At 42.6% G+C, this 15,589-nt stretch overlaps 1 protein-coding gene across 4 annotated transcripts in view; it reads left to right on the forward strand.

The window, feature by feature from the left end:
• The window catches only part of CARMIL1 (capping protein regulator and myosin 1 linker 1), a 200,513-nt gene that overhangs the window by 167,668 nt on the left and 17,256 nt on the right, over positions 1-15,589 (forward strand). For all 4 annotated transcript variants that reach the window (XM_082322077.1, XM_082322078.1, XM_082322080.1 and 1 more), the window contains exons 30-33: positions 7,032-7,098; positions 7,404-7,600; positions 11,587-11,693; positions 14,423-14,855. In XM_082322077.1, coding sequence (XP_082178203.1) covers positions 7,032-7,098; positions 7,404-7,600; positions 11,587-11,693; positions 14,423-14,855 — 804 coding nt within the window. The remainder of the gene's footprint in view (positions 1-7,031; positions 7,099-7,403; positions 7,601-11,586; positions 11,694-14,422; positions 14,856-15,589) is intronic.

Here is a 15,589-nt window from a genome sequence, read left to right on the forward strand (position 1 = left end):
AGTGGCTTTGCTCTCCTGTCTCCTGTAAAATACTCCATTAGCTGCCATGGATTTTAGCATTGCATTTAACTTTCCAAGGACAATGGCACTCAAGGGAAAGATTCTAAGGACAGTGAATCAGGTTACCATCGCTGCTAGTGGGAAGTACGTAGCTAAATTTCTGCAAGCCGTGCTGAGGGTTTTACCCTGGACATCATGTTATAAAATCTTTAATAGTTGAAGTAAGCGATAGCAACTTTCTAGTTTCTAAGGCTTTCTACACAGATGGTGAGACACCTGTGTGTCCAAAGATTCGTATGCAAAAAGCAAAGTTGGTCAATTTACTGTTCTGCTTATAAAGCATACCTGAAGATTTCTTTTTTTTTTTTTTTTTTTTTTAATGAGGTGACAGATGTGTGACATCTCTGTCAAAGGTAGTTAGGAGACTAGAAGAAGCGTGGGAAATGTCAACTGACTGAAATGGTGTCATGGGAGCTTTACAGGTCAGGATTCCTTACAGCAAAAGAAAACAGCAGGACTTGTAATAAAATGCCTTGTTTTCTTATGCCTCTTTCTTAAAAAGGCATACCCCACAAAGTACATATAGCTGAAACAATTTAGCACTGGTTTAAAATTTTCTGGAAGAATCCTTGAAAATATTTTTTCTGACAGCTCATTCCCAGTTGGCACATTGTTATGATTCCCCAATCCAATTTCTGCTTTTGTTTGGGTTGAATTTGGTTGGGATTTTTGGTTGTGGGTTGGCATTTTGTCTTTAGCAATGGCCTGTGTACGCTTGGAGGCAGACCACTTTATTTTGCAATTATGCTGAGAGCAAATGAAGGGAAGGGTTGGGTGACCTCATGGTCTGTAGTACTTCAGGGGTCTGAAGACTGGCATTAGGTTCCCTGCAGAGCAGCCAGATTCCTCGGTGACTTCAGGCAAGTCTCTTAGTCTTTGCTTTGCTTAACGGTGCTTCCTTGTCTAACCTGTTGCCTGCTGTGTGCCTCCCTCTCCTCCTTCTCCCTCCTTACCCCACACCCACAAGCTGTTTAGCACCTTTTAAGCGGCTCAGTAGTCACACTCACTTAGGCGAGATCACTAAAGTGTGGAAGGTAGGAGTTTCCATAAGCCCTTGCTGGATCAGGACCGTAGACTACAAACTCCCCCAAATCCTGGGATTGCTTCCTGTTATATATGTATTGCTTTGCACTTTGGTCCTAATCACATTTCCAGCTGCTTATATAATATAAAAAACTTCCCTGCCTATGCATTAAATGCACAGAACATACTGGAGTGCTACCACGAATGCTGTCTGAAAGAGAAACCGTGTTGCAGATTGATTTTTGAAGTGTGCTGAGATTTATTTTTAAGATGTTTTCAGTTTTCAAGATGTTTCTCAAGGGATTCTACAGTCTCTGCAGCAACCTCAGAGCAGCCCTCGTGAATGGTAGTATAGAAGATGGGCAAGGAAAGAGAGAACATGGATTCTGGCAGGGAAATGGAGTAAGAGTGTATGTGTGTGTAGATAGCGTACAAAAATGAGAGTAATGAGCAGGTTTGCCTGTTAGCTGAGAACTCCTGCATAAAGCCAAAGTTTCTAAAGGTAAAAGAAAATAAAAATTTAAAAAAACACAAAGGAATAAACAAACAAAAACCCTGAGGACAGTAGGAAAATAAAGGAGTGGAGCTGTAACAAGAACACTGTTCTTGCTATTCAAAGATAGCCCATCGTATCTTTAAAGCTACAGTTAAGCTTAGAAATATGAACTGTGACAAGTGGATCATTATTGTTTAAAATGTCAAAGCACTGAAAAACTGACCTTAATATCCCTTCAACAATTAAATGATGAACTTCATGGTATGTGCAGACTGTTTTCACTCCTGGTAATTAAACACTAGTGCAATATCCATTTAAAAATGCAGCACTTCCTTGCTGAGAAGTTTAATCCAGGCCATGACTATTGACTTCTGCCACAAACACTCTGATAATACCTGCACTGTTGTTATAGCAGCAGTTCCCATTCAACTTGAAGGCAAAACCACACTTCTAATAATTTTTTCTTACTCTGAATTAAGGAGGAGCGTGCTTGGTCATGTGCCACATGAGAGAAGATATGGCATTGCTTCATTTCATATGATGGCTGTGCTGCTTGCTTTTTTTCTTTTAATTTTTTGAAGGAGAGAGGAATGGTCATGCTTTATTAATGGAATAGCATTCTTCTAATGTGCCAAAAGTGCTTGAAAGCCTGCGCCTCTAAACCTCCTTACGGGAAGGAGAAGTACTGTTGCTTTGGATTAGGTTTATTTAAACCTCAGGAGAACAGACTTGCATCCCTTTTCATTCTTTCAAGAGAAGCTTTGTTTTGTTTTCCTTGCTCTCCTGCTTTCCACAACAAACCGCTGATTTTTAATTCAGAAGCTTCCTTCAGACTAGGAAATAACAGAATTACAGTTTTTTCTCACTCCTGGTGCCAGCAAAATGAAAAAACACAGTATATTGGGACAGCAGGTGGCAGGTTGGCACCATTGGCGAGTGCCATATATTGGAAACAAGTGTCTGAAAACCTGAATTTGTCCCAATATAGATAAAATAAGAGAAATCACATCCTTCTCTGGTTATCCTCTGGAAACATGAAGTGTATGGCACCTCCAAATGCAAGGGATTTGTATCTCATTCTTGCATGTCACCTTTCCTGCTAAGACTTCTAAGTGTTTTGGCTTTAGTTTTCTTTATTTTGGTGACTTCTGGTTTTGCCTCCTTTCCTGAGAACTGCTATTGCTTTGTCTTCCCCATTCATATTCTTTTTTCTTTCTTTTTTGCTGCATGGAGACTCTCTGCTGTACAAGTGTAAGTATTTTTTTAGCTCTGCTGTTTCTGGCCTACTTGTTTACGTTTTTGTGCTCCATTTGCCTCTGTACTGCCTTGTGAGTGTCCTGGGAGACTGTAGTGCCATCCATCTGCACCTACTAATGAAATAGGCAGCGGTTCAGGGGTGAGATTGGATTTTACAAAAAGGTTCAGCTAGCATAGCATCTGTATTTAAAGCATCCCTTGGCTTTAAGACCAAACCAAAGCAGAGCGCTGATGTCAGAGCTATAAGCACAAACGTTACTGCTCAGAAAGAAAATCTACTGATTTGGTTTTATATTCAAGGATCATCCAGCTAAATAAAAGAATGGCTTAAAATGGGCATAAACTAGGGCTTTCTTGCTGCTAGGGTGGAAGAGATGTCAAGGGTTATCTCAGTTTGGTCAGTTGTGTTTTCTTTGTCTAGTTGAATCACCTTGAGCTTTTCACTGCTGTTTCCACCTTTTTGTGCTGTCGTCCTTAATGCGTTCTCGAAGCTGAAAACCCATACGTTGTTTTGCAGGAAGGAGGGTTGAAGGGAGACTGGTTGGGGAGCTGAAATTCAAGAGGGAGGGGGAAGTTGTACATTAGTTTGTTTGAAATCTTCTGAAAGGGAAGTGACAGGAGGGTCACAGAGCATCCCTGTATCTAATAGGGTTGAATATAAATTACTTTGGAGGAGGAGGAGAAAAACATGGAAATGAGCATATCCCTCAGCACTGAGAGTAATTTCAATTATCTGTATAATCAAGGAATGTAGAGTATCTGAGACCCTATTGCTAAAAGCACATTGTTTTCTAGTACTCAAAACAAAGTGATTTTAGTTGTTGTTTTTCATTCCCAAGTGTTCTTCCACAGTTGGTAATATAATTTAAGAAAACTCAAGAGAGCTCAGATAGTTTTGTGAGGAAGGGAGTCAGAAAGGAGGAATCTGGAAAAATGATCATGTGAATTGATCCTGGGAGTTTCAAGTTAGCTTGGACACACCAGAGTGTCTAAATAAGCCCATATTTGGGAGCGTGGTGGAGATTTGCTGGCTCCCATCTACTGCAGAGGGGTACCTTTGCAGAGCCATATCCAGAGATCTTAGTGGCATAGGTGCATGCAGACTTCCAAGAGGGCCTCCCAAGACCCAGAGATGCAGTTAATCTTTTTATCTGTTCTGCCAGGCAGCATACAGTGTGCTCACGGAAAAGTAGGCAAAACAAGGAAGAAGTTCAGGAGGTGGTCTGCTAGAATGGGAAGTCCCTGGAAGATGTGGAAGAAGTGAAGGAAGGGAGGTTGATACTAACAGCTGTTCCCCGGTAAAAGCCAGGGAAGTGAAGTAAGGCAGGAGAGCGAAATGTGAGGCAGGAGAGCCGCGTTGTACTTGTGCAGCCAGAGGTGGTGGGAAGGCAGAAGGTGTGCATCTGCAAACCTGAACTGCTTCTGTGAACTATGGGAAATGGGGCTCAGGCTGGGGAGAGGCAGAGATCTTTCGCTAGGAGTTCAGATATCTCCTCTGGTAATGACACATGCTCTGCTGCTGTAGCATACTGCACGGTGGCTGAGATATTAATCTCAGCTTAAGTCTAATATTTTGTAAAAAGAGCACGCTGGCCTATTTAAATTAATGCTTTGACCCATTTTGCTCTGTGTGTGATCTAGAAAGTTCACTTAGCAAGAAGCCTTTCATCTGTGCACTTCCTAAACAGGCTAGAAAACAGAAGGTTTTCAAATAAAAGTGTATGTATAGCTGTTATTCATGCTGTTAAAGCAAATGGGAGGCATCTCTATCCCTCTGCCTTTATCCCCAGCAACCAAGCTGCTGATGGATCATGCCAAGCTGACAGTAAGTTATAGCAGTGATCCAGAGACTGGCTTATGGTCATCAGCACAAGCTCTGCAGGGTCATCTGGGGCCATCTTCTTGTCTGGAAAGGAAGATGAAATAATTCTGTTCCTGGCTGCCAGGAATGTCTTGGAGTGTTGAAGTCCCTGCACAGGATCCTCCAAACTTGCCCTGTGCTGTTTTGCATTGGTCCCCTGGGCTGATGCAGCTCTCAGCTTGTCTGTGTTCATCCAGGAGCACTCTGAACACTGGCCGTGGCTGTGAAATTACTGAGCGATTGGAGGTCTCCCGTCAGCCTTGTTTTCTGTCCTTCTTTCTGATCTTCTTTAGCGCATGAGTTGCTATGTTATCCTACTAGATATAATTTCCAGTCACGCCACCAAAAAAAGTGGCAAGCAGACCAAAATGCATGCAAATATACGTTAACAAGAGAAATGGGCTATGGCTGGAAATCAAACCAGGGGACTACTGATAGTGACTCCTAATTGCTGGCCCTCAAATGCTGAGCTGCTTCAACTCTTCCTTACATGAGGTGCAGATGCCTGTGGTTGTTCCAGGTTTGGGTGACGGATCGGCAGCTGTCGAGGTGTGCAGTTCAGAGGCTGCCCGGCTGCCCACCCGTTGCACAATCCACTGCAATTTTGGCTGAAAAAGTTCAGCGCCTCTCCAGCCACTTGCCATCAAATCCATTGCATTTAATTTATTGGTAACTCTGAAAGTAATGTCTGACCTTTTGATGCAGTAACACTTTGCCTGCTCATTAGTTTCAGGGTAAGTCTGCTCAGGTGGCAAGTTATTTCCTGGCTGGTCTTGAAATTATTGTATCATTTACTGATGCTTGTCAAATGTGGAAGTGGAAACCTGCAACAGCTGAAGGTATCTTTTTTTCCCAGCGATGTGCATGGTAATAAAAACAGAGCTCTGTTACCCAGGCAGTGCTATTATTGCCCACCCTGTAGTCTGCAAGTCCTTTTCTGGTCTTGAGAAGATGGGTAATAACTTTCTTGTTATGAAAATCTGTCATAACCCTGAGCATGTGAATAGTGGCATAGTAATCCTTCTGACTACTTTGGATGGGAATGTGAATTCAGCACATGTAAGTCTGTGCACTGAACTTTCCATACATAAAAGCTAGCAAATGTTTGCCTTAAACAATTCATGATTTGTCTGAAATGTCAATGCCAACTATGTCTTTTCTGGCTCATATAAAATTGATACTACTAAACTTGATTAGCAATTCTGTTAATGAGTTGTGAGCCGTAACAGTTTCCTGACTGACGCTCCAGATTTGAAGCCACGAGGCTTCAAGACTAGCAAGTAAGTGGAAGTAGATGGATGTCACTAAAGCCAGCATGTATGACTCTACCACAAAAGGATCCCATCTTTGCAGAAGCTGAGTCATTTTACATTAACTCTTTAGAAAACCTGCAGGTCAGCTTTTTGTTTAAAAGTCATACAATGCTGAGCTATCTTAGGAGGTTCGGAATTGATGACGCATGCATGTCCTGTAGCAAAACTGCCTTTCTCGCCATGCAAACTTTCAGAAGAGTTCAGGCAAGAAAATAAGGACAACTGTCTTCCAAAATAACAAAGTTGGGTCTTTCATTTTGTCTGGAAATGCGAAGATAAGAAGAATAATAGCGCATAACTTTCAGTAACTACGTTGAATGTATGCCAAGGTAACTTTCCACCTATTCTCAGTGTATCTAAAGTCCAGGGAAGTCATGTGTTTGCTGGAGATATTGCTAACACTGACACGTATTTTTGCTTTTTGAAGAAAGGCTGTGTGCTCCAAGACTGCATTTTCCTAGGGAAGTTTGGTGAGCTGTGTGGTGGTGTCCAGAGGCATAGATACCTGAATTTTAATCATTCCCAGTAGCATGTCACTAACAAATGAACTGAGGAAGTGTATTCTGTATCAAAAATAAAAGCCAGAACAAGGGGGAGACTGTCCCTGGTATTGTCATTAACTGTGCAGTACTGGACACAGTAATTAAGTTTTCTGTGCCTCATGATCTCAAATGCAGAGGTGAGGTTTTAATAGTTCCCGTGTTTTACAGTTGAGATCAATGAGTTAATGCTTGGACAATTCAAATAATCATCCGGTGTACAGCCTACGGTTTTAATGGGAAGCATAGACTACCTCCCTGGTTCAGTTCAAAGTTAGCTGAACAAAATGTCCGTTTAGAAAAAGTTCTGAATGTTTCAGAAGGGGAGGAAAAAACCCCATTCCCTCCTGGTGTTAAACCCAATCAGATCTTGAAATGATACATAGGCTTGAAGAACTGATTTGTTGGATAGAAAGGAAAAGGTGTTCTTTGTCATTTTTCCTGTCTGCTAAAGTAATTTTTGTTTTGTTTTATTTTGATAGATGACTCCTAAATCAAAAAGGAAAAGCATCCACAGTAGAATGCTCCGGCCGGTGTCCAGAGCTTTTGGTAAGTGAGAATTTCTTAAAACCTTTTTGCTTTTTTGCTTGCCTGAGATTCTTTTAGGTAGTTCTTGATTGAAAAGCACAGGTGACTCTCCCTCCCTCTGGACTGTATTTGCGGCCTAGCTAGTTGCTTTGTTCTAGTGTGTTTTGTAGTAAATATTTGCTCATAGTGCTCTGTCTGCTCACAAACATATTGTGGCTGAGTTCTCTAAATGTGTTTATAATTATTTACCACAAAAGAGAGGAATGGCATTGTCTTTTTTTTAAATAGCATGCTAAGTCTAATTGGAAAGTTTTTATTTCTCTTAGAAATGGAATTTGATCTAGATAAAGCACTGGAAGAAGTACCTATCCATATAGAAGACCCACCATTTCCTTCCAGCAGGCCGGACAAACGAACTTCTGGATTCATTTCAGAGCTGCCATCAGAAGAAGGGAGAAAACTGGAACACTTTACAAAATTAAGGCCCAAAAGGAATAAAAAGCAGCAGCCCAGCCAAGCAGCAGTGAGTCTACATTAAAATATCGCTGGCGATGACATCTGTTGATTGCTTTTTGCCATGAGTAATGCAATGTAATGAGGACAACTGTTAAAGTTTTAAAAGCCATAAGCAACTACTTAATTTTTTCTTCTGGTATTCATGTCTTTCAGTGTGCCATCCCTATTACAAGCTTTTTGTCTTGTTTGACACAGCCTAAAACCAGGATATGTTTTATCCTTTTTTTAATTTGCTTTTGTTTTTTCATGGAAGCAGTTTCTGGAGGTATTTGGAGCTTTCACAGGAAACGCACAAAATATCATGAGACTTTTCAATTATATTGCAAGGGTTTGTTAAGTCTTAATCCTTTTTTCTGCCTCCATTAAGATGTGGTAACTTGGCATGAATTCTTATTTCTATCAGCTCTCAGAGGAGCTACTCTGTGACACCCAGCTTCCCACAGCTCCTTAACTGAAGATGGTGTTTGGGCCAGCAAATCTGCATAGTCACAGATCTGCTTTTCATGCAGGAGCCTGCCTTAGAAAAGCAAAACAGAAGAGCACTGTCTGTCTACGAAAGGCATTGGTGTGAACCCAAGTATATGTGTGTGGAGTTCCCACAGTTGCATTTCCTTGGCATACCACATCAATAAAGATTTATTTCTGTGATGGTATGTCCTCAGGGTATGTAAGGACAGATCTGGAGGAGTTACAGAGCTATCTCACGGCAACAGAGCACAGCTGATATGATAAGTAACCCTTATCAAGGGGCAGCCGTTGCTTCTCTAAGTTACGCTGCCTGCTAGTGAATGCCTGCGGCCTCTTCTGCTTCCTGAGGATTGTCAGCGGAGAGGACCCTTGAAAATTTCCCTAGTACTGGGGAAGATCATTATCAGGCAGTAGGGTGCTTTTTGCACTGCTTGGAAACGGAGAAACCTTCAAGCAGAGGGGATATTCAAGCCAATTTTCCATTCCCTTGCACTTCACAGGGAACGATAGAGGTAGCAGAAGGACCAACTGGTCTCCACGTTGTAGTGAAAACACATCTGTGTTTACTTCTTCCAATTCCAATTCTGCAGAACGCACATGTTTTCCCAGTTGCTAAACTTGCCTCTCTTCCAAACTTACTCAGCGCATCCCGTGCCATCTGCACAGGGGTGTGGCAGGAGTGGGGGCATGGGAGGGCAAGTGCTTTGCTACCAGGCATGGAACTGGGACATACAATGTCTTGCTCTACAGGAACAAAAAGCTTCTTGTAGAGGAGAAGTGTTACTTCCCATGATAGTGCAATGTTGTGGGAATGCTCACCCATATTGAATTAATGAGGAAATTAGGGGTTTATTTAGTTGCAGAAATTGAAAGGAACTTTTTTACTTAAACTCATTTGTCCCTGTCTTGTTTTTATGGACCATTTAATCCCTTACTAGTTCTGACCTCATAACAAGTCTAAACAAATTTTTTAAAGACTTAAGATGTTTGCTTTGATGCTTCCAAAAATGAAACAGCCAAATTTTGAAGGCCAGAGTCATGAGTGGACTGTGGCATCGTTTGCAGAATTGATTTGCTGCTGGTTTTGCCAGTTTGAGAATACAGAACACCGTGGTTAGGAAAACACTTGAAATGTGAGGCAAAATCTTGACCTTTTCTACCACTTAAAGCAGGGCTGTTGGGTTGTTTGCTGTTCCCATTATTTCCATTTAGTAATTGAAGGGGTCTCAGATGATCGTAGCTGTACTTCTCTGGTTTTGCTGAAAAACAGGTTTGTTCTTTGTAAGCTGAAAAATGGAGGAAAAAGGGGAAAAATGGAGGAAAAGGGAGAAATGTAAACTTTTAACTTGGGGTGGGTTGGCAGGGAGAAGATAGATTTATAGTTTTGTCAGAGTTTTTACTGAAATGAGTGTTCAGAGGGAAGAAAAAGAAAACCTCAGTACCACGCACCCCCAAGTAGCTTTGAAGCAATACGATGAAACAGTTGTTTATCATTTAGATTTTTGTGAGATCTTAACCTCATGAGCTCTTCCATCACGTGTGAAGATTTAGTACAACAAAGAGGTGAATCTCTAATGTATGAAAGAGATTGTGATTCGTCTTATTTATTTCTGCTTCCAAGCCATTTTTTTCCTTAATAAAGAAACATAGAAGGCTCACCTTTAAACTTAGGCTAAAAAAAAAAAATTGACAAATGAAAACTTACCTTTTTTTTTTTTTTTTTTAAAACATTAGGAGCAGAAAACACGAAATAAACCAGAGCTCAGTCTTTTACATTAATGTTGATCACTAAAAGGCATTACAACAAACAAGAAAATCCTGTGTCTTGAGGACCTTATTAGGCCCTCAACATCTGTGTATGTCTTTAGTACATTTTTAAGAACTTGCTGCTTTTTCCGATGCAAACTGTTTTCTTTTTTGAGGTAGATCTTCTCATTTGCTGTAGATCATTGGATTCTTGCATTACTTCCCCTTCAGGAGATGCACTTGCCTTTGATACATATATGTTTGTTCCTACTATCTGGAGGATTCCAGTATCAATATTAAATGGTTTCTTACTTCTGTTGAAATTCATCAGCCACTTCTGGTTGACACATTTCGGTTGAAATGTCAGTGTCAACTGTTTTTTGACTGAGAAGTTAAATACTTACATTGAGACAATCATCACTGGTGTGACCAACCCAGATGTTAATATGTGCATTACTGCCTAGTGTCAGGTGTTCCAGCTAAACAAGTTCTCTACAGAAAACCCCAAAGGTGGCAGAACTGGAAGTCTGAGAAGTCATTATACTTCTTAGAATAAAACTGGGTTTTATAGAAAATATGCAGTTTGACTGGCAACAAAGCAGTCATTACCAGGTGGGCTCTTTTCAGATCAGTATTACATTGCTACAGCAGCTATCAATAAAATATTAGCTATTATCTTTGATAACAAAGTAAATACTAGGCTTCTAACAAGGTTCAGCCATGGAAAGTAAAAAGTTTCATTGATGTGTCATATGTGCATAGTTCATATGCAATCCGTTGTCCTGGCTTAATGAGACTGGGTTTGATGCTAACAGCCGCTTTTAAGAGTATTTATTTTTCTTTTTAGAGGCAAATTACAAACCCTGCTATTTTGTGGCAGGCTGATTCCTGGTCATTAGTACTACCAAGAATACAACTGGGTTGGGTCTTGTGGAGTCTTCTGTAGTCACCTAAAAGGTTTCCATATGGCATTTAAATTGAAGGAAGTCTCCCTACTGGTAATAGAGCTTTTCCACATCAAAGCCACGTACGGGAGCTAGACCACATGAGAAATCCTCCCAGGAGACAGCAGTTTTCATGTTCAGGAGGCTGCAGAGTCACCAGCTAATCTTCACAGGGCCTTTCTGGTTGGCAGGTATTACTAAGTCAGCCTGGTTTACATGCCTCCAGTCACCTACATTCAAAATGTGGGCATTGAAACCAAAGAAAGGGAGCAGGTTTTCCATTTTCAGACACTCAGCAAAAATCTGTGTTCAGTTCCTGAAGTGAAACACCTAATTCTGTATTTAGACTCTCTGCTTTTGGAAGTGCTGGATTGAATGAATTATAAAAGGCTCCATTAGCCTGCTGAAGCTCTGTTTCTTAATCTCTAAGTCCAAAATCCAGAACATGTGTTTTTCTCTGAACAGGGAAACAACTAGCTGTTGAAAATACTTTCTCTTCAGGTCACCACCTGATCAGGATTTAATTTTTCCTTAACTGCTTTTTTTCTTTTCTAACTGAACTAGTGCTCTATTCTCGCAAGCCCAAGGCATTTGATTCCTGGCCTCATGCATTGCAGTATCCGAGTTGTCACTGGGGTTTTGGGTTACTTTGCATTTGATGTAATGCATCAACTGGCCTGACTAAAGGGGGAATTCCTGTGGTGATTCCATTGTCTGCACTGAGGTTTGGGTGGCACACACAATTTTTATAATGTCTTAACTCTTAATTATTATCATGGAAGCAAATATGCTTAGATTATTATATACCAGAGAGAAATTTTTTTTCTTATGTCAGGTGTCTGCTGGAGTGCCTCCAGAAGGGGATCAGAATGGCCTTATGGGGAGAGTAGATGAAGGCGTGGATGAATTTTTCACTAAGAAAGTGACAAAAATGGATTCAAAGTAAGTTCAAATTTAATTTAAAAAAAAATAATAAATTAAAAAAAAAAAAATCCATCCTGATAGCTGGGCAAGTAGCACTTCTAAGTTGTATTTGACTTCTGTTCCCAATATCCAGAGTTGCTGTTGTCAAAGTCAGAAAATACCTTAGTAGTCAAGACATTGTGAGTTCAGTTGCCCTCCCTTAAAAATGACTACTTTGAAATAAATTGCTTTAATATACCATGTGATTATTGACTAGTGTGTATTTTTATAATCCAGTTGACTTCATTCTACCCTTCAGTGGAGCTCATTAGAGCTGAAGCAGAGCTGTGTATTGGTTGAGGATCCCCTTTCCAGCGCTAGTAGTACTCAGGACTGCCTCTGCCTACTAAGGACTGCTGTTGGGCACGGTGTTTTGATAGATGACAATAGCTTTATGTTGTTTTAGAAGTACGTTAAAGACATGTTTGACCAATTTGTAGTATTCCAGATTTAGGCAATACATCCATCTGAAAAATATGTCTCCTTCAGCTTCGTATAAGGGTTATGCAGCTTATACAGTTGCTTTGTAGCTGGTTGTATATTTACAGAACCATACATCTAGATGTTCTTGCATTCATGCGTGTTCATGTACACACACACAGGCATGCACAAGCACACACACACAAATACTTACATAATTAAATGAGAAAGCTAGGGCGATTTCCAGACAACCTGGAAGGACCCCTTCTGTGCTGTATGTGACATCCATTAAGGAAAATGGTAGGTGTTAACTGGTAGATAGCTGTGGCAGGAAGAGCAAATGTTTTAAGTCACTGTGAGTTATAAATATCTATAGTGACATGTGAAGCCCTGTGTGATATACTATGTGTAGCGATAAAATTATGGTCGCTTTGAAAAATGGATTAGCCAGGTTAAGTTCAGGGTGCTCCCAGACTACTGCATCCTCCTGTGCTTCCCTTGGGCGCCAGCCAGCCGCTCATTTCGGATGTCCCTGTGAACCTGCACCATCCCGGTGTGCCCATCCCTGGCCATGCCCATAGCTAAGGATCCTTGCTCCGCTTGCTGCACTGGTGGCTCTCTCTCCAGTTGGAGTGCTCTTATGCAGACCTGATATGCACCCAGCTTTCCCCTCAACTGTGAATACTCTGCTTGTAAGATGCCTGTAGAACCTGTAGAAAATCTTATTGGCAGGTGGGTTGTTTTGGGGTTGGTTTTTTGGGGGTTTTTGTTTTTTGAGGATGAGCATCTGCGCTATAAAGGTGACCTCAAACCAGAGGTAGAGCACTCTGGAAACAGCAGAGTGAAATTGTATGTTGTGGTGGGTTGACCCTGGCTGGACGCCAGGTGCCCACCAAAGCTGCTCTATCACTCCCTTCCTCAGCTGGACAGGGGAGAGAAAATATAACAAAAGGCTTGTGGGTCGAGATAAGGGCAGGGAGAGATCACTCACCAATTTCTATCACAGGCAAAACAGACTCAACTCGGGAAAATTAATTTAATTTATTACCATTCAAATCAGAGCAGGGCAATGAGAAATAAAAACTAAATCTTAAAACACCTTCCCCCCACCCCTCCCTTCTTCCCAGGTTTAACTTTACTCCTGATTTCTCTACCTCCTCCCCCAGAGCGGCGCAGGGGGACGGGGAATGGGGGTTGTGGTCAGTTCATCACACATTGTCTCTGCCACCCCTTCCTCCTCAGGGGGAGGACTCCTCACACTCTTCCCCTGCTCCAGTGTGGGGTCCCTCCCACAGGAGACAGTCCTCCACACTTCCCCAATGTGGGTCCTTCCCACGGGCTGAAGTTCTTCATGAACTGCTCCAGCATGGGTCCCTTCCATGGGGTGCAGCCCTTGAGGAGCAGACTGCTCCAGCGTGGGTCCCCCACAGGGTCACAAGCCCTGACAGCAAACCTGCTCCAGTGTGGGCTCCTCTCTCCACGGGACCACAGGTCCTGCCAGGAGCCTGCTCCAGTGCGGGCTTCCCATGGGGTCACAGCCTCCTTTGGGCATCCACCTGCTCTGGCGTGGGGTCCTCCACGGGCTGCAGGTGGATACCTGCTCCACCGTTAACCTCCATGGGCTGCAGGGCACAGCCTGCTTCACCATGGTCTTCACCACGGGCTGCAGGGGAATCTCTGCTCTGGCGCCTGGAGCACCTCCTCCCCCTCCTTCTTCCCTGACCTTGCTGTCTGCAGGGCTGCTCCTCTCGCATATTCTCACTCCTCTCTCTGCTGCTGCTGTTGCACAGCAGTTTTTTGCCCTTCTTAAATGTGTTATCCCAGAGGCGCTACCACTGTCACTGATGGGCTCAGCCTTGGCCAGTGGCGAGTTTGCCTTGGAGCCGGCTGGCATTGACTCTGTCAGACATGGGAGAAGCTTCTAGCAGTTTTCAGAAGCCACCCTGTAGCCCCCTCACTACCTTGCCACACAAACCCAATACGTATGTGCATAGACAGCTTGGGCAGAGCTGTCTGGTATTGGAAACAGCTGGGTGCCCAGTGTAGATGAAACGGCTGCCTCTCTTCATTATAGTATGTACAAGGCCAGCACAGGAATCCTCAAGACAGTATGATCAATGTTAATTGTCCTGTTTTTAATTTAGAGACACCAGCTAATGACTGGGCCTAGGGCAACGTATGGATCATACAAAAGATTGGCTTTGCCCAGGAGAAGTCATTTGGTAGTATTTAAAAGAGAGAGAGGAGGGGAGTGGAGAAGAGTTTAAAATGTCTCTCTCTCTTATTAGGAAACCATCAACTAAAAGTTCAGACAGCAGTGAGCCCAGTGAAGCAGGTGATGAGAAGAAGAAAAGGGACTCAAGGAAGAGTGGCTTCCTTAACTTAATCAAATCAAGAGGCTCCAAATCTGAACGTCCCCAGACTGTGTTGGTGGCAGAGGAGCCCTCCTCTCCCAAGGTTGCTGCAAAAAGTCCAGCTGTGGACACAAGCAAGAAGGAGGTAAAGCCTGCAGAGCAGAACGGTGGTACAGAGCGATCCGAGGAATTAAAGACACCAGACTCACTGGAGGAGGCGCAGCCAGACGATACAGCAAAAGCTGAGAGGGGTGACAGCAAAGGAAGCCCGCAAGGAGGCCGGAGGTATGGCGTGCAGGTGATGGGCAGTGGACTTCTTGCAGAAATGAAAGCCAAGCAGGAGAAGAGAGCGGCCTCTGCTCAGAAGGTAAAGGCAATTTGATTTCTTTTGAGTTGTTGAAAAAATGAGCAAGAGCTAGGTGTCTTCAGGGGAGGTGGGTTGGGTCTACAAGGGTTGGTGGCTGGAGCTTAACACATCAGGCCTGCTTTCCACCAGGGATTATGATGTTCCTGCAAGAGGACTGCTCTCTGCTGTGGGGTTGAACGTGAATACCCTGGCCAAGGACTAGGCTGCACAAGTGGAGCAGGAGATGCACCCTTAAGCCTGCACTTTCTCTCCTCTTGTGGAGGAGGTGGCAACAGCTCTTGCACTTGATGTCAGGCCATCACAAGCACAGAAGAGGACACGTAATTGTTTGCATGTATTACAGAGTATTTTTTGGGCAACTAGTAAGCACAGCTTGGGTGTCTCCACTCTATAATGTGTGGTTTGTTCACGTGTAATGGAAGCATGCTTTACAAAAGGTAAAGCTAGGACAGATGTCTTACTGTGTGCCCCCTGCACACTGGTACCTCAGGTGTTTGGCAGAGTTAACTACAGTGGTAGCTATCTGTACTCTTCTCTTTTGGAAGGTGATGTATAAAGATGGAGAGATGTACTGTAGCAGAGAAGTAAAGCTGTTTTCCAGACACTGTTTACAACTATCCAGCTTATACTTTTCTTGTTGCACTTTTTTATTTTTATGTCCTTTTTGTACCACACCTAGTTATTTTTATGCCTTTGATTTCTGTATTTAAAATACTGACACTCAAAGAAAATAA

The sequence above is a fragment of the Platalea leucorodia genome (genome assembly GCF_965183815.1).
Source record: "Platalea leucorodia genome assembly, chromosome: 1".
Taxonomy (NCBI): Eukaryota; Metazoa; Chordata; class Aves; order Pelecaniformes; family Threskiornithidae; genus Platalea; species Platalea leucorodia.